Here is a 25,784-nt window from a genome sequence, read left to right on the forward strand (position 1 = left end):
ATCATACTCAATCATACTCAGTCATACTCAATCATACTCAATCATACTCAATCATACTCAATCATTCTCAGTCATACTCAGTCATACTCAATCATACTCAATCATACTCAGTCATACTCAGTCATACTCAATCATACTCAGTCATACTCAGTCATACTCAATCATACTCAGTCATACTCAGTCATACTCAGTCATACTCAGTCATTCTCAGTCATACTCAGTCATACTCAGTCATACTCAATCATACTCAGTCATACTCAGTCATACTCAGTCATACTCAATCATACTCAATCATACTCAGTCATACTCAGTCATACTCAGTCATACTCAATCATACTCAGTCATACTCAGTCATACTCAATCATACTCAGTCATACTCAGTCATACTCAGTCATACTCAGTCATACTCAATCATACTCAATCATACTCAGTCATACTCAATCATACTCAGTCATACTCAATCATACTCAGTCATACTCAGTCATACTCAATGATACTCAGTCATACTCAGTCATACTCAGTCATACTCAATCATACTCAGTCATACTCAGTCATACTCAGTCATACTCAGTCATACTCAGTCATACTCAATCATACTCAGTCATACTCAATCATACTCAGTCATACTCAGTCATACTCAATCATACTCAGTCATACTCAATCATTCTCAGTCATACTCAATCATTCTCAATCATACTCAGTCATACTCAATCATACTAAATGTGTGTGTGTTATCGTGTGTTTGAAGAGCTCAGATGTGAGTGTGTGTGTGTGTGTTTTCATGTGTTTGAGGAGCTCAGGTGTGAGTGTGTGTCTGTGTGTGTGTTATCGTGTGTTTGAGACGGACCTCGAAGCAGTACTCCTGGCCCAGGATGCTGGAGTGGACCGGCTTGATGATGGCGTCCTCGTCCAGCGTGAGGTCCAGAGCTTCGGCCGCGCTGCTCGGAGACAGCAGGGACTCGTGAGAGTGAGACTCCTTAAAGCTCTGCATGAGGCGCGTCCTGCACACACACACACACACACACACACACACACACACACACACACACACACACATACGGTTATATATGTGTGTGACTCACTAAAGCACAATGGGAGTGTGAGTCACTGCATCTGCTGCAGTGTGTGTGTGTGATGGGTAGGTTTGGGGGCAGGGGCAGTGTGTGTGTGATGGGTAGGTTTAGGGGCAGGGGAAGTGTTTGTGTGTGAGCGTGTATGTGTGTGTGTGTGTAATGTGGGGGCCAGGGGCAGTGTGTGTGTGTGTGATGGGTAGGTTTAGGGGCAGGGGGTAGGGGCAGTGTGTTTGTGTGTGTGTGTGTGTGTGTGAGACGGGTAGGTTTAGGGGCAGTGTTTGTTTGTGTATGTGTGGGGGGGGGGGGGATTAGGGGCAGTGGCAGTACAGGGGGATAGAAACTACAGTTTGTACAGTATAAACACCATTACGCCTATTTCAGTCAGGACCACTTTCAGAATTAAATTTATTGACAATCTTTGATTTGGCGAAAGGCTCAAAGATGCTCGAGATACATCTGTGAAACACAATCCCCCAGCCTTCATAATAACCAAAAGTTTCTTAGCATATATTACAGGAAAAGATACAATGATACGATAGATCTACACAGAATCCAATACTCGATAATGAAGATACTAGGAGGTGAAGGGGTGGAGGTGTGTGTGTGTGTGTGAACATGAGTTTGAATGAGCTTAAATACTATAAATGATCAGAGTAGATGGAGTAACAAATCAGCTGATAACGTTTAGCGATCAGTGTTCTGCCTGAACTACACTTGAATTCATTTAATCACTCAAGTTCCATGGAATGTCCCCACATTTCACAAAAACAAACGTGTATGTGTGTGTGTGTGTCTGTACCTCTCCTGGTCAGCACTGCGGAATCGTGGGAGGATCATGTGGCGAAAGCTTCCTGTGCGGTCGAGTTTGGGTTGACTCTTTGCTCGTTTAATTGATCCTTTCAGGCGGCGACTTAGAAAACTCTGCGAACACAAACACACACACACACACACACACACATACACACACACACTCATTTCTATGCTCTTATTTTAGAGTGTGATCATAGAGGATATCCAGCAGAGGGCGGCGTGAGCCGGAGATGAGTGAGTCATTGCAGCTGCTGCCCACGCAAAGCTCTCTGTGACATCTGCAGCGCCGCTGCGTGTGTGTGTGTGTGTGTGTGTGTGACTCAAACCATCACTTTAGATCACTTTTAGTACACGCTTAAACTCATATTAAAGTCAGCAGGAAATGGAACTCACAACCTAGTTTCCCGGCTGACAAAAATACATTTGTTCTTGGTAATGCAAACACTGAGGGAACATTACATTGTATAATTCTTCAAACGTTAAGGGAACGTTACATTGTATCATTCTTCAAACGTTAAGGGAACGTTACATTGTGTCATTCTTCAAACGTTAAGGGAACGTTACAGTGTATCATTCTTCAAACGTTAAGAGAATGTTACATTGTATCATTCTTCAAACCTTAAGGGAACGTTACATTGTATCATTCTTCAAACGTTAAGAGAACGTTACATTGTATCATTCTTCAAACGTTAAGGGAACGTTACATTGTATCATTCTTCAAACGTTAAGGGAACGTTACATATTATCATTCTTCAAACGTTAAGGGAACGTTACATTGTGTCATTCTTCAAACGTTAAGGGAACGTTACATTGTATCATTCTTCAAACGTTAAGAGAACGTTACATTGTATCATTCTTCAAACGTTAAGGGAACGTTACATTGTATCATTCTTCAAACGTTAAGAGACCGTTACATTGTATCATTCTTCAAACGTTAAGGGAACGTTACATTGTATCATTCTTCAAACCTTAAGGGAACGTTATATTGTATCATTCTTCAAACGTTAAGAGAACGTTACATTGTATCATTCTTCAAACGTTAAGGGAACGTTACATTGTATCATTCTTCAAACGTTAAGAGAACGTTACATTGTATCACATCGTGACACTATCATATTGTGACTTTAGAATCGTCACACTATCGTATCGTGGCTTTAGAATCACGTTAATATCGTATCATGGCTTTAGAATCACGTTAATATCTTATCATGGCTTTAGAATCACGTTAATATCTTATCATGGCTTTAGAATCACGTTAATATCGTATCGTGGCTTTAGAATCACGTTAATATCGTATCGTGGCTTTAGAATCACGTTCATATCGTATCGTGGCTTTAGAATCACGTTAATATTGTATCATGGCTTTAGAATCACGTTAATATCGTATCATGGCTTTAGAATTGCATTAATATTGTATCGTGGCTTTAGAATCACGTTAATATCGTATCATGGCTTTAGAATCACGTTAATATCGTATCATGACTTTAGAATTGCATTAATATATTATCGTGGCTTTAGAATCACGTTAATATCGTATCATGGCTTTAGAATCACGTTAATATCGTATCATGGCTTTAGAATTGCATTAATATATTATCGTGGCTTTAGAATCTCGTTAATATCGTATCATGGCTTTAGAATCACGTTAATATCATATCGTGGCTTTAGAATCACGTTAATATCGTATCGTGGCTTTAGAATCACGTTAATATCGTATCGTGGCTTTAGAATCACGTTAATATCGTATCATGGCTTTAGAATTGCATTAATATATTATCGTGGCTTTAGAATCACGTTAATATCGTATCGTGGCTTTAGAATCACATTAATATCGTATCGTGGCTTTAGAATCACGTTAATATCATATTGTGGCTTTAGAATCATGATAATATCGTATCGTGGCTTTAGAATCATGATAATATCGTATCGTGGCTTTAGAATCATGATAATATCGTATCGTGGCTTTAGAATCACGTTAATATCATATCGTGGCTTTAGAATCACGTTAATATCGTATCGTGGCTTTAGAATCACGTTAATATCGTATCGTGGCTTTAGAATCACGTTAATATCGTATCGTGGCTTTAGAATCATGATAATATCGTATCGTGGCTTTAGAATCATGATAATATCATATCGTGGCTTTAGAATCACGTTAATATCATATCGTGGCTTTAGAATCATGATAATATCGTATTGTGGCTTTAGAATCATGATAATATCGTATCGTGGCTTTAGAATCATGATAATATCATATCGTGGCTTTAGAATCACGTTAATATCGTATCGTGGCTTTAGAATCACGTTAATATCGTATCGTTGCTTTAGAATCACGTTAATATCGTATCGTTGCTTTAGAATCACGTTAATATCGTATCGTGGCTTTAGAATCATGATAATATCATATCATGGCTTTAGAATCATGTTAATATCATATCGTGGCTTTAGAATCATGATAATATCGTATCGTGGCTTTAGAATCATGATAATATCGTATCGTGGCTTTAGAATCACGTTAATATCGTATCGTGGCTTTAGAATCACGTTAATATCGTATCGTGGCTTTAGAATCACGTTAATATCGTATCATGGCTTTAGAATCACGTTAATATTGTATCGTGGCTTTAGAATCACGTTAATATCGTATCGTGGCTTTAGAATCACGTTAATATCGTATCGTGGCTTTAGAATCACGCTAATATCGTATCATGGCTTTAGAATCACGTTAATATCGTATCGTGGCTTTAGAATCACGTTAATATCGTATCATGGCTTTAGAATCACGTTAATATCGTATCGTGGCTTTAGAATCACGTTAATATCTTATCATGGCTTTAGAATCACGTTAATATCATATTGTGGCTTTAGAATCACGTTAATATCGTATTGTGGCTTTAGAATCACGTTAATATCGTATCATGGCTTTAGAATCACGTTAATATCGTATCGTGGCTTTAGAATCATGATAATATCGTATCGTGGCTTTAGAATCATGATAATATCGTATCGTGGCTTTAGAATCATGATAATATCATATCATGGCTTTAGAATCACGTTAATATCATATCGTGGCTTTAGAATCATGATAATATCGTATCGTGGCTTTAGAATCATGATAATATCGTATCGTGGCTTTAGAATCACGTTAATATCGTATCGTGGCTTTAGAATCACGTTAATATCGTATCGTGGCTTTAGAATCATGATAATATCGTATCGTGGCTTTAGAATCATGATAATATCATATTGTGGCTTTAGAATCACGTTAATATCGTATCATGGCTTTAGAATCACGTTAATATCGTATCGTGGCTTTAGAATCATGATAATATCATATTGTGGCTTTAGAATCACGTTAATATCGTATCATGGCTTTAGAATCACGTTAATATCGTATCGTGGCTTTAGAATCATGATAATATCGTATCGTGGCTTTAGAATCATGATAATATCGTATCGTGGCTTTAGAATCATGATAATATCGTATCGTGGCTTTAGAATCACGTTAATATCATATCGTGGCTTTAGAATCACGTTAATATCATATCGTGGCTTTAGAATCATGATAATATCGTATCGTGGCTTTAGAATCACGTTAATATCGTATCGTGGCTTTAGAATCACGTTAATATCTTATCATGGCTTTAGAATCACGTTAATATCTTATCATGGCTTTAGAATCACGTTAATATCGTATCGTGGCTTTAGAATCACGTTAATATCGTATCGTGGCTTTAGAATCACGTTAATATCGTATCGTGGCTTTAGAATCACGTTAATATCGTATCGTGGCTTTAGAATTACGTTAATATCATATCGTGGCTTTAGAATCACGTTAATATCGTATCGTGGCTTTAGAATCACGTTAATATCATATCGTGGCTTTAGAATCACGTTAATATCATATCGTGGCTTTAAAATCACGTTAATATCATATCGTGGCTTTAGAATCATGATAATATCGTATCGTGGCTTTAGAATCATGATAATATCGTATCGTGGCTTTAGAATCATGATAATATCGTATCGTGGCTTTAGAATCATGATAATATCATATCGTGGCTTTAGAATCATGATAATATCGTATCGTTGCTTTAGAATCGCGACACTATTGTATCGTGGCTTCAGTATTGTGATAATATTGTATTGTGATATTATCGTATTGTGATAATATCGTATCGTGATAATAGTGTATCGTGATAATATCGTAACATGGCTTTAGTATTGTGATATCGTATCGTGATAATAGTGTATCGTGATAATATTGTATTGTGGCTTTAGTATTGTGATAATAGTGTATTGTGATAATATCGTAACATGGCTTTAGTATCGTGATAATATCGTAACATGGCTTTAGTATCGTGATAATAGTGTATTGTGATAATATTGTAACATGGCTTTAATCGTGATAATATCGTAACATGGCTTTAGTATTGTGATAATATCGTATTGTGATAATATCGTATCGTGATAATATTGTATCGTGGCTTTAGTATTGTGATAATAGTGTATCGTGATAATATTGTATCGTGGCTTTAGTATTGTGATAATAGTGTATTGTGATAATATCGTAACATGGCTTTAGTATTGTGATATTGTATCGTGATAATATCATATCGTGATAATATCGAATCGTGGGGCCTCTGGTGATTCCCACTCTCATATATTCATGCAGCACTTTAACTTGAGGATTCCATGACGACTCAAATGCAGGAGCAGTTTAGAGGAAAAGGATCCGATAATGTAATCCTCACAAGGTCAAGTGCATGTGCTCGTGTCATTGGTCAGAGGCGTTGCCATGACGACACTCCCCCGCGTCCCGCGAACTCAAACTCGAGAGCCGTCCTGACACGAAGCCTCATTGACACGGAGCATCACAAACTCGACAGATCTGGAAACATTATTATTCTGCTCTCAGGAGTCTCACAGCTGACAGCAAACGTTCTCTCAGCGTTGTGAACAAACGTTCTTCCAGTTAATGTTCGTTTAAAGTGATCTGGTCTTTAATGATGCTCTCAAAACATTAATAACGTAACATAATGGAAGATTAGTATATGTTTGTAATATAGTGAACTACATCAGCAAACACATAATCATCATAACATATTTACTTTACATGAGATATGGCCTCTTCATTTTAATTCAGATTTAATCTAAACAAAGAAATATCAAACCTCTTCAAGAGTCTTTCTAATGATTATGAAACATGCTCTGGGTCAGTCAGAGCCGTTCACACTCATAACCGCTGCAGATCAAACGTGTGATATTGCTGGATTATTATTAATTATATCACGCGACCCCACAGACGATGAGTAAATGAACGGATGGATTATTTTATTATTCTACTCTATAATCTAGAAGTAATCAAACACATCCTTTTATCATTTTGATATTTTTAAAATTCTGTATTATTTTTAGTTTTAGTAATTTGCACATTTTTGCAACACATTTTGTCAGAAGGACTTAACTAGACAACCCACACACAACACGACTATACACCAGAACCTGAAAATAAATCTGAACATTCAGCACAACATGTGATCAACACTCATACTCACACACTCTCTCTCTTACACACACACACACACACACACACACACACACACACACACACACACACACACACACTCACACACACACACACTCTCTCTTACACACACACACACACACACACACACACACACACACACACACACACACACACACACACACACACACACACACACACACACACTGCCCCTAAACCTACCCATCACACACACACACACACACACACACACACACACACACACACACACACACACACACACACACACACACTGCCCCTAACCCTACCCATCACAGGAAACATTCTGCATTTTTACTTTCTCATAAAAACTCCTCCTGTGTGATTTATAAGCCTTTTGAAAAGTGGGGACCGCTGGCTGCTGATCTCAGGTTTGACTATCCTTATGGTATCCCCACAATGTAATATAAACAAGGACATTCACTTTTACACACACACACACACACACACACACACACACACACACACACACACACACACACACACACACACACACACACACACACACACACACACACACACACACACACACACACACACACACACACACACACACACACACACACACACACACACACACACACACACACACACACACACACACACACACACACACACACACACACACACACACACACACACACACACACACACACACACACACACACACACGGGCGGCAGTGGCTCAGTGGTTCATGTAGGTTGTCTACAAACCGAAAGGTTGGTGGTTCAATCCCCGGTTCCGCCTGACCAAGTGTCGAAGTGTCCATGAGCAAGACACCTAACCCCAGCTGCTCCTGACGAGCTGGATGGTGCCTTACATGGCTGACATCGCCGTCGGTGTATGAATGGGTGAATGTGAGGCAAAATGTAAAGCGCTTTGGATAAAAGCGCTATATAAATGCAGTCCATTTACACACACACACACACACACACACACACAAACACTATCACACACACACCCTAAAACTGCCCATCATAGAGAACTTTCTGCATTTTTACATTTTCAAAACAACTTAAATGACCAGTTTTACAAATTAGGGCGTCCCCAAAGGGAGGTTTTTAGATATTTTGTCTGGTTTTGCTCACTTCTGGGTACAAGCGTGTTCCCAAAATATGGTTAATTAGGTACACACACACACACACACACGCACACACACACACACACACACACACACACACACACACACACACACACACACACACACACACACACACACAGGAAAGACCTAAATGTCTCCACGGGAATGTTTTGTCAGATTCAGTTCACTTCAGGAGAGGAATATGCCCCAAAACTACAGCTAGTCAGAAAACCCACAATTATTCCATAGGCGTAATGGTTTTTATACTGTACAAACCATATCTTCTATCCCCTTACACTGCCCCTAAACCTACCCATCAGACACACACACACACACACACACACACACACACACACACACACACACACACACACACACACACACACACACACAGAACTACGATCTGAGAATGTCTTACGTTCACATTAAGTTATAAACATGTTATTTCTGTATGTTCTCTGCCTGTGTGAGAAACGTTCCGTTATACCTCAAGCGTTTCATGAATGCTGTGTAAATGTTGATGTGCTGACGCTTTGAGATCATTATTAAGACCAGATACTGTGAGCGCGTTTGCTCACGATGTCCGGTCAGCTGGGAATGTCCTTCAGTATTCGGAGGATTAGAGAAAATCCTTACACTAACCTGGATTAAATATGCAAATGAAGTGCCCAAGATGATAAATGGACGACACTCGCTCAATTAAACATGCGGCAGTGAGGTCATGTGATGGCACACTACTGTACCGCTGCTGTCCAATCAGAACCCTTCCAGAGAGAAAGGGGGCGTGTCTGTACTCACAGGCTGTCGGAATGGCTGTGTAGGGGCAGTGGGCGGAGTTTCCATGCTTCTCTGCCGCGACGTGGCAAAGCTCTTCCTGCGAGCACGAGCGTGCTCTAAAACACACAACAGAGAGAGAGAGAAAGTGTGTGTGAGAGATAGAGAGAGAGAGTGTGTGTGTGTGTGTGTGTGTGAGAGAGAGAGAGAGAGAGAGAGAGAGAGTGTGTGAGAGATAGAGAGAGTGTGTGTGTGTGTAAGAGAGAGGGAGAGAGGGAGAGAGGGAGAGAGAGAGAGAGGGAGAGGGAGAGAGAGTGTGTGTTATTTACACAACATACATGAATACTAGCGTTATTCCGTTAACAAAAACACAGAGAAATGTTAATGTTTGTCAAAGACTGCGAGACGAGCTCGTTAAACACTGACGTGATGAAGCTTCACGAGTCGCTCGCGCCGTCTGCTGTAATAAATCTAAACATGATCTGTTCGCCGCCTCTAGATGATGTATTATAGCATATTAGTCGTATATTGTGTTGGTCCTCCTGACTCGTCGAGGCACGAACCCCTGAAGGTGTGCTGTGGTAACTGGCACCAAGATGTTAGCAGCAGATCCTTTAAGTCCTGTAACTTACGAGATGGATCGGACTTGTTTGTTCGGCTCATCCCACAGATGCTCGATTGGATTGAGATCTGGGGAATCTGGAGGCCGAGTCGACGCCTCAAACTGGTTGTTGTGCTCCTCAAACCATTCCTGAAGCATTTGTGCTTTGTGTCAGGAGCATTATCCTGCTGGAAGAGCCACAGCCACCGGAATACCGTTTCCATCAAAGGCTGAACATGGTCTCAGCAATGCTTAGGTAGGTGGAGCGTGTCAAAGTAACATCCACATGGATGGAGGACCCAAGGTTTCCCAGCAGAACATTGGCCAAAGCATCACACTGCCTCCGCCGGCTCGCCTTCTTCCCATAGTGCATCCTGGGGCCATGTGTTCCCCAGGTAAGCCACACACACACACACACACACACACACACACACACACACACATTTGTTTTTGTGACATATGGGGACTCTCCATAGGCGTAATGGTTTTTATACTGTACAAACCGTATTTTCTATCCCCTTACACTGCCCCTAAACCTACCCAACACACACACACACACACACACACACACACACACACACACACACACACACACACACACACACACACACACACACACACACACTCTCTCTCTCTCTCTCTCTCTCTCTCTCTCTCTCTCTCTCTCTCACTCACACACACTCACACACACACACACTCAGCTGTGTCTCTCTGGGTTGGTGTCAGTGTTTTGTCTTGTTTTGTGGTGATTCATCCCTCAGGACACCAAACCTTTACAGAACTTACATTCCTGCTGCTATAAATAAACTCCCAGCCTCCATCTCTCCCCCTCTCTCTCTCTCTCTCTCTCTCTCTCTCTCTCTCTCTCTCTCTCTTCAGTCCCACATATTCATGCGCTCTCAGTATAATCACAGCAGAAGTAAAGCCAGAGGGTTCACAGACGAGGATTGATTACTCCATGTACTTTCGAATCTCCACTTAGACATCGATAATGCCTGGAGTTTTCTCTGCGCTGACATTCGAGGTTTTTCAGACGCGCCGGGGCTCTGTTAAAGAACTCCACCTGCTATTTCTGCTCACGGACACTCAGGAAAGATGAGCCGGATCAGACTGGTGTCGATACGGAGAACTGGGCCTTGATCTCCACCCATTCACATCCACCCACTCATATATTCTCCGTCCACTCGTATAGTCTAACCCCACTCCAATATAATCTCCACCTATTCAAACAGTCTCCGTTCACTTGTATAGTCTCCACCCATTCGTATAGTCTCCGCCCACTTGTATAGTCTCCGCCCACTTGTATATATAATCCCCGCTCATTCACACAGTCTCCGCCCACTCATAATCCCTGCTCATTCACAGTCTCCACCCACTCATAAGCCCCGCTCATTCACAGTCTCCGCCCACTCATATAATCCCCGCCCATTTGCAGTCTCCGCCCACTTGTATAGTCTCCGCCAACTTGTATATATAATCCCCGCTTATTCACACAGTCTCCGCCCACTCATAATCCCCGCTCATTCACAGTCTCCGCCCACTCATAAGCCCCGCTCATTCACAGTCTCCGCCCACTCATAAGCCCCGCTCATTCACAGTCTCCGCCCACTCATAAACCCCGCTCATTCACAGTCTCCGCCCACTCATAATCCCCGCTCATTCACAGTCTCCGCCCACTCATAAGCCCCGCTCATTCACAGTCTCCGCCCACTCATAAGCCCCGCTCATTCACAGTCTCCGCCCACTCATAAGCCCCGCTCATTCACAGTCTCCGCCCACTCATAAGTAGGGATGGGTACCGAAAACCGGTACTAAACGGGCCCCGGGGCTAAATTTTGAAAGACCGTTGTATCGATAAGCTCTGACGTTATCGGTTTTGCTGTCAGTACTTTTGAAAATACACGTGACCTGAGAGAGAGAGAGAGAGCGAGCGAGAGAGAGACACACAAACGACAGCCGAGGACAGAACTGAACATTCAAACATAGCCTGGTTACACTTTAGATCTGTGATAGTCTGATTTTATTTTAGATTTTGGCTTCCAAAGATTATAATAATAATATTTATGTCTAGCGCAACTTAATTCCCTTTGCAGCACTGCCATTTCTCCCTTAAACTCAAACGTAATGACAGAATCAGCACGATCAGTGATTGTTGTAAAATTCAGTCTAGCTACTGTTGGATTGTGGGATGCGTTTAATAATAAAAAGAGCGATTAAAACCACAAAAATGTCCGCAAGAGATTGTTCCCAAGTCAGCGCGCGCACTCTGAAACAGCCCGCAACGAGACGAGCAAATCACACTTTCGGTTTCACACTCGCGTCTAAACGATCAAATGAACACACACATCTATCTCAAAATGACCAGCTTGGAGAGTCTCTTTAACACAACACAGTTTGTGTCTAAAATGGACGTAGTTATTATGGATATAGTCAGGAGAAAGTGTAGCTCATCTGCCTATTATCAGTCGCCTATAGATCTGCACGGCTGTCTTAAAGAGGCAGCAGTGTAAATAAACATGCTGATGAATTACTGCGAATTAAACAAGCAAATGCAAAGAGAAAATCCCTCACAGCTCTTGAATGAATAAATTCAGCTTTAATAAGCATTAATTTAGGCTATTTATGATAAACCATGCAGTGTTATTTTACATTTGATTACTAGAATATATATATATATATATATATATAAATCTGAAAAAGTACCGATAAGAATACCGTTAAAGTACTGGACCGATAAGCAGTATCGATAAGAGTAGTAATACCGTTAAAACCTTAACGATACCCATCCCTACTCATAAGCCCCACTCATTCACAGTCTCCGCCCACTCATATAATCCCCGCTCATTCACAGTCTCCGCCCACTCATATAATCCCCGCTCATTCAGAGTCTCCGCCCACTCATATAATCCCCGCTCATTCACAGTCTCCGCCCACTCATAAACCCCGCTCATTCACAGTCTCCGCCCACTCATAAACCCTGCTCATTCACACAGTCTCCGCCCACTCATATAATCCCCGCCCATTTGCACAGTCTCCGCCCACTCATATAATCCACGCCCATTTGCAGTCTCCGCCCACTCATATAATCCCCGCTCATTCACACAGTCTCCGCCCACTCATATAATCCCCGCTCATTCACAGTCTCCGCCCACTCATATAATCCCCGCTCATTCACACAGTCTCCGCCCACTCATATAATCCCCGCTCATTCACACAGTCTCCGCCCACTCATATAATCCCCGCCCATTTGCACAGTCTCCGCCCACTCATATAATCCACGCCCATTTGCAGTCTCCGCCCACTCATATAATCCCCGCCCATTTGCACAGTCTCCGCCCACTCATATAATCCCCGCCCATTTGCAGTCTCCGCCCACTCATATAATCCCCGCTCATTCAGAGTCTCCGCCCACTCATATAATCCCCGCTCATTCACAGTCTCCGCCCACTCATATAATCCCCGCTCATTCACAGTCTCCGCCCACTCATATAATCCCCGCTCATTCACAGTCTCCGCCCACTCATAAACCCTGCTCATTCACACAGTCTCCGCCCACTCATATAATCCCCGCCCATTTGCACAGTCTCCGCCCACTCATATAATCCACGCCCATTTGCAGTCTCCGCCCACTCATATAATCCCCGCTCATTCACACAGTCTCCGCCCACTCATATAATCCCCGCTCATTCACAGTCTCCGCCCACTCATATAATCCCCGCTCATTCACACAGTCTCCGCCCACTCATATAATCCCCGCTCATTCACACAGTCTCCGCCCACTCATATAATCCCCGCCCATTTGCACAGTCTCCGCCCACTCATATAATCCACGCCCATTTGCAGTCTCCGCCCACTCATATAATCCCCGCCCATTTGCACAGTCTCCGCCCACTCATATAATCCCCGCCCATTTGCAGTCTCCGCCCACTCATATAATCCCCGCTCATTCACAGTCTCCGCCCACTCATATAATCCCCGCTCATTCACACAGTCTCCGCCCACTCATATAATCCCCGCCCATTTGCACAGTCTCCACCCACTCATATAATCCCTGCCCATTTGCACAGTCTCCACCCACTCATATAATCCCCGCCCATTTGCACAGTCTCCACCCACTCATATAATCCCTGCCCATTTGCACAGTCTCCGCCCACTCATATAATCCCCGCCCATTTGCACAGTCTCCACCCACTCATATAATCCCTGCCCATTTGCACAGTCTCCGCCCACTCATATAATCCCCGCTCATTCAGAGTCTCCGCCCACTCATATAATCCCCGCTCATTCACAGTCTCCGCCCACTCATATAATCCCCGCTCATTCACAGTCTCCGCCCACTCATATAATCCCCGCTCATTCACAGTCTCCGCCCACTCATAAACCCTGCTCATTCACACAGTCTCCGCCCACTCATATAATCCCCGCCCATTTGCACAGTCTCCGCCCACTCATATAATCCACGCCCATTTGCAGTCTCCGCCCACTCATATAATCCCCGCTCATTCACACAGTCTCCGCCCACTCATATAATCCCCGCTCATTCACAGTCTCCGCCCACTCATATAATCCCCGCTCATTCACACAGTCTCCGCCCACTCATATAATCCCCGCTCATTCACACAGTCTCCGCCCACTCATATAATCCCCGCCCATTTGCACAGTCTCCGCCCACTCATATAATCCACGCCCATTTGCAGTCTCCGCCCACTCATATAATCCCCGCCCATTTGCACAGTCTCCGCCCACTCATATAATCCCCGCCCATTTGCAGTCTCCGCCCACTCATATAATCCCCGCTCATTCACAGTCTCCGCCCACTCATATAATCCCCGCTCATTCACACAGTCTCCGCCCACTCATATAATCCCCGCCCATTTGCACAGTCTCCACCCACTCATATAATCCCTGCCCATTTGCACAGTCTCCACCCACTCATATAATCCCCGCCCATTTGCACAGTCTCCACCCACTCATATAATCCCTGCCCATTTGCACAGTCTCCGCCCACTCATATAATCCCCGCCCATTTGCACAGTCTCCACCCACTCATATAATCCCTGCCCATTTGCACAGTCTCCGCCCACTCATATAATCCCCGCCCATTTGCCCAGTCCAAAAACCAAAAATATGATCCTGCTCATGGCCTTTAGCTCTGACAATCTTTGTGTTGTAATGATGTTTCTTTAGCTTATTGAACAGCACATCTGTGTAAACGCTGAGCTCATACATCCACTGGAGTGTGTGTGTGTGTGTGTGTGTGTGTGTGTGTGTGTGTGTGTGTGTGTGTGTGTGTGTGTATGTGTGTGTGTGTGTATATATGTGTATGTGTGTATGTGTGTGGTGTGTGTGTGTGTGTGAGTCTGAACACACATCTGAAGAGTCCTTTAAAAGAGCCAACACCTTCTCAAGCCGTTTGCCTTCTATTACTCATTTCATGGGTTCTTCAGATTTATTTACACATTTAATCTGAGCTCAGATGACTAACAGCTCCTCTCAGAATAACATCTTAAAGCTGCGCTGTTTTACATTCCTTTCTGTGTCCAGGAGATCGTTTAAAACGCTTCCATTCCTCAGAAAGATACGATTCCAGAGGTGTTCACACCGCAAAACACGCTCTTCTCACTCAGTATTTCTGTCTGGTTTCTAAACATCTAAAAATTCTTAAAACAAGAAGTATTTACTAGACAAGCAAAAGTAATTGTCTTGTTTTGGGTAAAATAACTCAAAATGAAGAGAGTTTTTGCTTAAAATAAGATAAATAATCTGCCAATGGGGTGAGAAAAATAATCTTAATTCAAACAGAAAACAAGATTATTTATCTCACCCCATTGGCAGATTATTTATCTTATTTTAAGCAAAAACTCTCTTCATTTTGAGTTATTTTACCCAAAATACAATAATTTTACTTGTCTAGTAGGGCTGTACAATATATCGAAATATCGTAATATGCATATTGCAACGTCATGCAATATCTGAATGATTTTAATCGGCTACTTCAACATTAAAGTGTTTTAGTTCGACACAGAGCAGAGAATCGACTGGGCACACGACTGCTCCTTATGTGACTGTTTAACGTTAAAAAGAGTTATTAAACGCAATAATTTGTGACAAACAATAACTTGCAGTCTCGCACTGTCTGACACACACACACACACACACACACACACACACACACACACACACACACACACACACACACACACACACACACACACACACACACACACACACACACACACACACACACACACACACACACACACACACACACACACACACCGAAACGACGTGAACGATGTGTGACAAATGTTTGCTAAAACACTGCTGGCCACTTTCAGAAGTTTCCCAGAAAGAATGTGAAACACAAATGGTTTCATTCTCCGCTTTAAAATAATTTTTAAAATATAATTTAAATAGATTTTACACACTAACTGCAATATCGCAGCGCATATCGAATATCGCATTATTTAACAAGATAATGCATATCGCATTTTTCTTCAATATCGCAGCGCTGTTGTCTAGTAAATGTTTCTTAATGTGAGAATTGTTGAATGTTAAGACTAGAAACGACACAAACACTGAGTGAGAAGAGCAGTTTCTGCAGTGATCTCACTCAGATGCTCAGAACATTACGATCACCTGAGCGCAGCACCGCCATCTTCTGATCTGAACTCGTGAAGCGCGAGTGCTTATGAAACACGTTCATAGGGAACAATCATGATCATTTCAAGAGCTCTTACATTGATTTAATTGAATAATTGTGAGCACTGCACATACAGTTCACAATAGTGCGCAGTAATGACCAACGATTGCTGATGATCTGCTGTTGGTGAATTATGAACACTCATCTGATTGGAGGAGCAGCTGGAAGTACTAAAACATTTTAAAATAAGAGCCCCTGTATATATTTTGGACCCAGTCCCACATTATGCAGAACACACACACACACACACACACACACACACACCCGGCCATCCACGTGATGTAGAAGAACACGTGATTCCTCAGACCAGGCCACCTTCTTCCATTGCTCCGTGGTCCAGTTCTGATGCTCACGTGCCACTGTTGGTGCTTTCGGCGGGGTCAGGGGTCAGAGGTCACCCTGACTGGTCCATACGCCTCAAACTGAGCTGCTCTGTGTATTCTGACAGCTTTCTATCAGAACCAGCATTAACTTCTGGAGCAGTTTGAGCTCCAGTAGCTCGTCTGTTTGATCGGACCCCACGGGCCAGCCTTCGCTCCCCACGGTCATCAATGAGCCTTGGCCGCCCATGACCCTGTGGCCGGTTCTCCACTGGTCCTTCCTTGGAGCACTTTTGATAGATACTGACCACTGCAGACCGGGAACAGCCCACAAGAGCTGCAGTTTTGGAGATGCTCTGACCCAGTCGTGTAGCCGTCACAATCTGGCCAAACTCGCTCAAATCCTTACGCTTGCCCATTTCTCCTGCTTCACACACATCAACTCTGAGGACTAAATGTTCACTTGCTGCCTAATATATCCCACCCACTAACAGGAGCCGTGATGAAGAGATCATCAGTGTTACTCACTTCACCGGTCATAATGTTAAGCCTGTTCATATTTTATATAATATTAAAATAGCTGGAAAATATCTCAAATCTCATTCTTCAAACGTTAAGGGAACGTTACATTGTGTCATTCTTCAAACGTTAAGGGAACGTTACATTGTGTCATTCTTCAAACGTTAAGAGAACGTTACATTGTGTCATTCTTCAAACGTTAAGAGAACGTTACATTGTATCATTCTTCAAACGTTAAGGGAACGTTACATTGTATCATTCTTCAAACGTTAAGGGAACGTTACATTGTATCATTCTTCAAACGTTAAGGGAACGTTACATTGTATCATTCTTCAAACGTTAAGAGAACGTTACATTGTATCATTCTTCAAACGTTAAGAGAACGTTACATTGTATCATTCTTCAAACGTTAAGGGAACGTTACATTGTATCATTCTTCAAACGTTAAGAGAACGTTACATTGTATCATTCTTCAAACGTTAAGAGAACGTTACATTGTATCATTCTTCAAACGTTAAGGGAACGTTACATTGTGTCATTCTTCAAACGTTAAGGGAACGTTACATTGTGTCATTCTTCAAACGTTAAGAGAACGTTACATTGTATCATTCTTCAAACGTTATGGGAACGTTACATTGTATCATTCTTCAAACGTTAAGGGAACGTTACATTGTGTCATTCTTCAAACGTTAAGGGAACGTTACATTGTGTCATTCTTCAAACGTTAAGGGAACGTTACATTGTGTCATTCTTCAAACGTTAAGGGAACGTTACATTGTGTCATTCTTCAAACGTTAAGAGAACGTTACATTGTATCATTCTTCAAACGTTATGGGAACGTTACATTGTATCATTCTTCAAACGTTAAGGGAACGTTACATTGTGTCATTCTTCAAACGTTAAGAGAACGTTACATTGTATCATTCTTCAAACGTTAAGGGAACGTTACATTGTGTCATTCTTCAAACGTTAAGGGAACGTTACATTGTGTCATTCTTCAAACGTTAAGAGAACGTTACATTGTATCATTCTTCAAACGTTAAGGGAACGTTACATTGTATCATTCTTCAAACGTTAAGGGAACGTTACATTGTATCATTCTTCAAACGTTAAGAGAACGTTACATTGTATCATTCTTCAAACGTTAAGAGAACGTTACATTGTATCATTCTTCAAACGTTAAGGGAACGTTACATTGTGTCATTCTTCAAATGTTAAGAGAACGTTACATTGTGTCATTCTTCAAACGTTAAGAGAACGTTACATTGTGTCATTCTTCAAACGTTAAGGGAACGTTACATTGTGTCATTCTTCAAACGTTAAGAGAACGTTACATTGTATCATTCTTCAAACGTTAAGAGAACGTTACATTGTGTCATTCTTCAAACGTTAAGAGAACGTTACATTGTATCATTCTTCAAACGTTAAGAGAACGTTACATTGTATCATTCTTCAAACGTTAAGAGAACGTTACATTGTATCATTCTTCAAACGTTAAGAGAACGTTACATTGTATCATTCTTCAAACGTTAAGAGAACGTTACATTGTATCATTCTTCAAACGTTATGAATTCTAGAAGTAGAATCATTTCAAAACTTTAGTTTGAACTAAAATGTTCCATGAACGTTTTATAAATAATATGTTAAGCTGATGTTTTGAGAACATTATTTCAAACCTGTGTGAGTTTCTCTCTTCAGCTGAACACAAGGGAAGATATTTTGAAGAATCTCAGTAACAAATCAGTTAACTGTCTGGTTACTGACATTCTTCAAAATATCTCCCCTTGTGTTCAGCTGAAGAGAGAAACTCACACAGGTTTGATCAACTTGAGGGAGAGTAAAGGACGACAGTTTTCCTTTTAAAGTGAACTGTGCCTTTAACTCCACGTGCTGACTTTGATTAGGCGTTTGGTGCCGCTGACAGACTTTAATAATCCGTTAGTTTATGACGCGTCTCCGGGTTCTGACAGCTGACGAGTTCTTACAGGATTATGAGATTTGAGCGCGCAGGAATAGTTTTGGGACTATCAGTCGCGCTCTGCTGTGTGATCTATAAACACGAGTGTTAATCATCTGCGTCTGATCTCATTCCAGCCAGCATCAGTTAAACACTGACGACACACACACCAAATCATCCGTAATCACAGTAACCTGCAAAAAATGCTCTTCTTACTCAGTATTTTTGTCTCATTTCTAGTCTAAATATCTAAAATTCTTACATTAAGAAACATTTACTAGACAAGTACAAATTATTGTCTTGTTTTGGGGAAAAATAACTCAAAATGAAGAGAGTTTCTGCTTAAAATAAGATAAATAATCTGCCAATGGGGTGAGAAATATAATCTTAATTCAAACAGAAAACAAGATTATTTATCTCACCCCATTGGCAGATTATTTATCTTATTTTAAGCAAAAACTCTCTTCATTTTGAGTTATTTTTCCCCAAAACAAGACAATTACTTTTGCTTGTCTAGTAAATTCTTCTTGTTTTAAGAATGTTTAGATGTTTGGACTAGAAACAAGACAAAAATACTGAGTAAGAAGAGCGTTGTTCCAGTGTAGAGATGCCGGATTTAGTAATCAGCTCTAATAAACGCTAAAGTTTCCGCTCACTCTCTCTCCTGTTTCTTGAAGTTTTGCTGTGATTCTGAGGTCTTTGTTTGGTCGTCATGGAAACTGCCTCCGTTTAAGCAAAAAAGACACACGGAGCTCAGCACACGCAAAGCACACACAGCAGCTCGACGCATACAATGGTAGAAAAAAACGTTAATTAGTCTTAAAATCACGGATTGTAAATTACACTTTCAATTCACATGGGTGCGATCAGGTTCAGCACAAAACACACACACACACACACACACACAAACACACCCACACACACCAAACGCCATTCTAGATGTTAATGCAATGTCAGGCTGAAGTGTGTGTGTGTGTGTGGGTGGGAATCGCTGCGAGCGTCGCTGATACATGTATCTCTCTCTCACACACACACACACACACACACACACACACACACACACACACACACACACACACACACAGATCTGACGCTTGAGGAAGGGTCTCTGTGTGGGCGGGTTCGAGCAGAAACACAGAAAACATCCCTCACGCTCTCAGAACATTAGCCTCAATCCATGTGTTCAATTCACAAACATCATCATCACACACACACACACACACACACACACACACACACACGGTAAGAGCCGTACCGAACCCGGCCATTATTTACTCGCCCTCATCACGATCCCAATCCGAGCTCTTAGACGGTAACCACGACTACAACGATTAAAAACATTATAGTTCATTGAAACGAAGCTGGAATCAAATAAAAACATTAGATGAGCACGTAAACATTACTGGGCAACTAACAGGAATAAACACTGAATTAACTGGAAAACGGAAATAAATATAAACTAAGACTGAACGAGTGGAATAAAACCTAACTTATCAAATGTCAATAGTAATATAAAAGACAAAAGAACAGCAAATTACTGAATAAAACAAAAAAACTGTTTAGTTAATTTATGATGAAACCATAAAAATACTTTGACAAACTTTACTTGAAGCCAACAAAAGCTGCTGCTGTTATTACTGCTGCTGCTGCTATTACTGCTGCTGCTGCTGCTGTTATTACTGCTGCTGCTGCTGTTATTACTGCTGCTGCTGTTGTTATTGCTGCTGCTTCTGTTATTACTGCTGCTGTTATTACTGCTGCTGCTGCTGTTATTACTGCTGCTGCTGCTGTTATTACTGCTGCTGTTATTACTGCTGCTGCTGCTATTACTGCTGCTGCTGCTGTTATTACTGCTGCTGCTGCTATTACTGCTGCTGCTGCTGCTGTTATTACTGCTGCTGCTGCTGTTGTTATTGCTGCTGCTTCTGTTATTACTGCTGCTGTTATTACTGCTGCTGCTGCTGTTATTACTGCTGCTGCTGCTGTTATTACTGCTGCTGCTGCTATTACTGCTGCTGCTGCTGCTGTTATTACTGCTGCTGCTGCTGTTATTACTGCTGCTGCTGCTATTACTGCTGCTGCTGCTGCTGTTATTACTGCTGCTGCTGCTGTTATTACTGCTGCTGCTGTTGTTATTGCTGCTGCTTCTGTTATTACTGCTGCTGTTATTACTGCTGCTGCTGCTGTTATTACTGCTGCTGCTGCTGTTATTACTGCTGCTGTTATTACTGCTGCTGCTGCTATTACTGCTGCTGCTGCTGTTATTACTGCTGCTGCTGCTATTACTGCTGCTGCTGCTGCTGTTATTACTGCTGCTGCTGCTGTTGTTATTGCTGCTGCTTCTGTTATTACTGCTGCTGTTATTACTGCTGCTGCTGCTGTTATTACTGCTGCTGTTATTACTGCTGCTGCTGCTGTTATTACTGCTGCTGTTATTACTGCTGCTGCTGCTGTTATTACTGCTGCTGTTATTACTGCTGCTGCTTCTGTTATTACTGCTGCTGCTGCTGTTATTACTGCTGCTGTTATTACTGCTGCTGCTGCTGTTATTACTGCTGCTGCTGCTGTTATTACTGCTGCTGCTGTTATTACTGCTGCTGTTATTACTGCTGCTGCTGTTATTACTGCTGCTGCTGCTGTTATTACTGCTGCTGCTGCTGTTATTACTGCTGCTGTTATTACTGCTGCTGCTGTTATTACTGCTGCTACTGTTATTACTGCTGCTGCTGCTGTTATTACTGCTGCTGCTGTTATTACTGCTGCTGCTGTTATTACTGCTGCTGTTATTACTGCTGCTGCTGTTATTACTGCTGCTGTTATTACTGCTGCTGCTGTTATTACTGCTGCTGCTGCTGTTATTACTGCTGCTGTTATTACTGCTGCTGCTGTTATTACTGCTGCTACTGTTATTACTGCTGCTATTACTGCTGCTGCTGCTGCTGTTATTACTGCTGCTTCTGTTATTACTGCTGCTGCTGTTATTACTGCTGCTGCTGTTATTACTGCTGCTGCTGCTGTTATTACTGCTGCTGCTGTTATTACTGCTGCTATTACTGCTGCTGCTGCTGCTGTTATTACTGCTGCTGCTGTTATTACTGCTGCTGCTGCTGCTATTACTGCTGCTGCTGCTGCTGTTATTGCTGCTGCTTCTGTTATTACTGCTGCTGCTGCTGCTTCTGTTATTACTGCTGCTGCTGCTGTTATTACTGCTGCTGCTGCTGTTATTACTGCTGCTGCTGCTGCTGTTATTACTGCTGTTGCTGCTATTACTGCTGCTGCTGCTCCTGTTGTTATTGCTGCTGCTTCTGTTATTACTGCTGCTGCTGCTGTTATTACTGCTGCAGTTATTACTGCTGCTGCTGTTATTACTGCTGCTGTTATTACTGCTGCTGCTGTTATTACTGCTGCTGCTGTTATTACTGCTGCTGCTGTTATTACTGCTGCTGCTGCTGTTATTACTGCTGCTGTTATTACTGCTGCTGCTGTTATTACTGCTGCTATTACTGCTGCTGCTGCTGCTGCTGTTATTACTGCTGCTTCTGTTATTACTGCTGCTGCTGTTATTACTGCTGCTGCTGCTGTTATTACTGCTGCTGCTGTTATTACTGCTGCTATTACTACTGCTGCTGCTGCTGTTATTGCTGCTGCTGTTATTACTGCTGCTGCTGTTATTACTGCTGCTGCTGCTGCTATTACTGCTGCTGCTGCTGCTGTTATTGCTGCTGCTTCTGTTATTACTGCTGCTGCTGCTGTTATTACTGCTGCTGTTATTACTGCTGCTGCTGCTGTTATTACTGCTGCTGTTATTACTGCTGCTGCTGCTGTTATTACTGCTGCTGCTGCTGTTATTACTGCTGCTGTTATTACTGCTGCTGCTGCTGTTATTACTGCTGCTGCTGCTGTTATTACTGCTGCTGCTGTTATTACTGCTGCTGTTATTACTGCTGCTGCTGTTATTACTGCTGCTGCTGTTATTACTGCTGCTACTGTTATTACTGCTGCTGCTGCTGTTATTACTGCTGCTGCTGCTGTTATTACTGCTGCTGCTGCTGTTATTACTGCTGCTGCTGTTATTACTGCTGCTGCTGTTATTACTGCTGCTTCTGTTATTACTGCTGCTGCTATTACTGCTGCTGCTGCTGCTGTTATTGCTGCTGCTGCTGTTATTACTGCTGCTGCTGTTATTACTGCTGCTGCTGCTGCTATTACTGCTGCTGCTGCTGCTGTTATTGCTGCTGCTTCTGTTATTACTGCTGCTGCTGCTTCTGTTATTACTGCTGCTGCTTCTGTTATTACTGCTGCTGCTGCTGTTATTACTGCTGCTGCTGCTGTTATTACTGCTGTTGCTGCTATTACTGCTGCTGCTGCTGCTGTTGTTATTGCTGCTGCTTCTGTTATTACTGCTGCTGCTGCTGTTATTACTGCTGCTGTTATTACTGCTGCTGCTGCTGTTATTACTGCTGCTGTTATTACTGCTGCTGTTATTACTGCTGCTGCTGTTATTACTGCTGCTGTTATTACTGCTGCTGCTGTTATTACTGCTGCTGTTATTACTGCTGCTGCTGTTATTACTGCTGCTGCTGTTATTACTGCTGCTGCTGCTGTTATTACTGCTGCTGCTGTTATTACTGCTGCTATTACTGCTGCTGCTGTTATTACTGCTGCTTCTGTTATTACTGCTGCTGCTGTTATTACTGCTGCTGCTGCTGTTATTACTGCTGCTGCTGTTATTACTGCTGCTATTACTGCTGCTGCTGCTGTTATTGCTGCTGCTGCTGTTATTACTGCTGCTGCTGCTATTACTGCTGCTGCTGCTGCTGTTATTGCTGCTGCTTCTGTTATTACTGCTGCTGCTGCTTCTGTTATTACTGCTGCTGCTGCTGTTATTACTGCTGCTGTTATTACTGCTGCTGCTGCTGTTATTACTGCTGCTGTTATTACTGCTGTTGCTGCTATTACTGCTGCTGCTGCTGTTATTACTGCTGCTGTTATTACTGCTGCTGTTATTGCTGCTGCTTCTGTTATTACTGCTGCTGCTGCTTCTGTTATTACTGCTGCTGCTGCTGTTATTACTGCTGCTGTTATTACTGCTGCTGCTGCTGTTATTACTGCTGCTGTTATTACTGCTGTTGCTGCTATTACTGCTGCTGCTGCTGTTATTACTGCTGCTGTTATTACTGCTGCTGTTATTACTGCTGCTGCTGCTGTTGTTATTGCTGCTGCTTCTGTTATTACTGCTGCTGTTATTACTGCTGCTGCTGCTGTTATTACTGCTGCTGTTATTACTGCTGTTGCTGCTGTTATTACTGCTGCTGTTATTACTGCTGCTGTTATTACTGCTGTTGCTGCTGTTATTACTGCTGCTGTTATTACTGCTGCTGCTGCTGCTGTTATTACTGCTGCTGTTATTACTGCTGCTGCTGCTGTTGTTATTGCTGCTGCTTCTGTTATTACTGCTGCTGCTGTTATTACTGCTGCTGTTATTACTGCTGCTGCTGCTGTTATTACTGCTGCTGTTATTACTGCTGTTGCTGCTATTACTGCTGCTGCTGCTGTTATTACTGCTGCTGTTATTACTGCTGCTGCTGCTTTTATTACTGCTGCTGATGTTATTACTGCTGCTGCTGCTGCTGTTATTACTGCTGCTGCTGTTATTACTGCTACTGCTGCTGTTATTACTGCTGCTGCTGTTATTACTGCTGCTGCTGTTATTACTGCTACTGCTGCTGCTGTTATTACTGCTACTGCTGCTGCTGTTATTACTGCTGCTGCTGCTGCTGTTATTACTGCTGCTGCTGTTATTACTGCTACTGCTGCTGTTATTACTGCTGCTGCTGCTGTTATTACTGCTACTGCTGCTGTTATTACTGCTGCTGCTGCTGTTATTACTGCTGCTGCTGCTGCTATTACTGCTGCTGCTGCTGTTATTACTGCTGCTGCTGCTGCTATTACTGCTGCTGCTGCTGTTATTATTGCTGCTGCTGCTGCTATTACTGCTGCTGCTGCTGTTATTACTGCTGCTGCTGCTGCTATTACTGCTGCTGTTATTACTGCTGCTGCTGCTGTTATTACTGCTGCTGTTATTACTTCTGCTGTTATTACTGCTGCTGCTGTTATTACTGCTGCTGCTGTTATTACTGCTGCTGCTGTTATTACTGCTGCTGCTGCTGTTATTACTGCTGCTGCTGCTGCTGTTATTACTGCTGCTGCTGCTGTTATTACTGCTGCTGTTATTACTGCTGCTGTTATTACTGGTGCTGCTGTTATTACTGCTGCTGCTGTTATTACTGCTGCTGTTATTACTGCTGCTGCTGCTGTTATTACTGCTGCTGCTGCTGTTATTACTGCTGCTGCTGCTGTTATTACTGCTGACGCTGCT

General features: G+C 42.3%; 1 protein-coding gene across 6 annotated transcripts in view; it reads right to left on the bottom strand.

The window, feature by feature from the left end:
* Window positions 1–25,784, bottom strand: part of syngap1a (synaptic Ras GTPase activating protein 1a) — a 78,477-nt gene that overhangs the window by 29,766 nt on the left and 22,927 nt on the right. For 5 of the 6 annotated variants that reach the window (XM_067424833.1, XM_067424834.1, XM_067424835.1 and 2 more), the window contains 3 exons: window positions 9,330–9,424; window positions 1,873–1,994; window positions 848–1,001 (listed from right to left, as the gene is read on the bottom strand). In XM_067424833.1, the coding sequence (XP_067280934.1) occupies window positions 848–1,001; window positions 1,873–1,994; window positions 9,330–9,424 (371 nt within the window). The remainder of the gene's footprint in view (window positions 1–847; window positions 1,002–1,872; window positions 1,995–9,329; window positions 9,425–25,784) is intronic. The other variant, XM_067424836.1, reaches the window with a different exon arrangement.

The sequence above is a fragment of the Pseudorasbora parva genome, chromosome 19 (genome assembly GCF_024679245.1).
Source record: "Pseudorasbora parva isolate DD20220531a chromosome 19, ASM2467924v1, whole genome shotgun sequence".
NCBI classification, from domain to species: domain Eukaryota; kingdom Metazoa; phylum Chordata; class Actinopteri; order Cypriniformes; family Gobionidae; genus Pseudorasbora; species Pseudorasbora parva.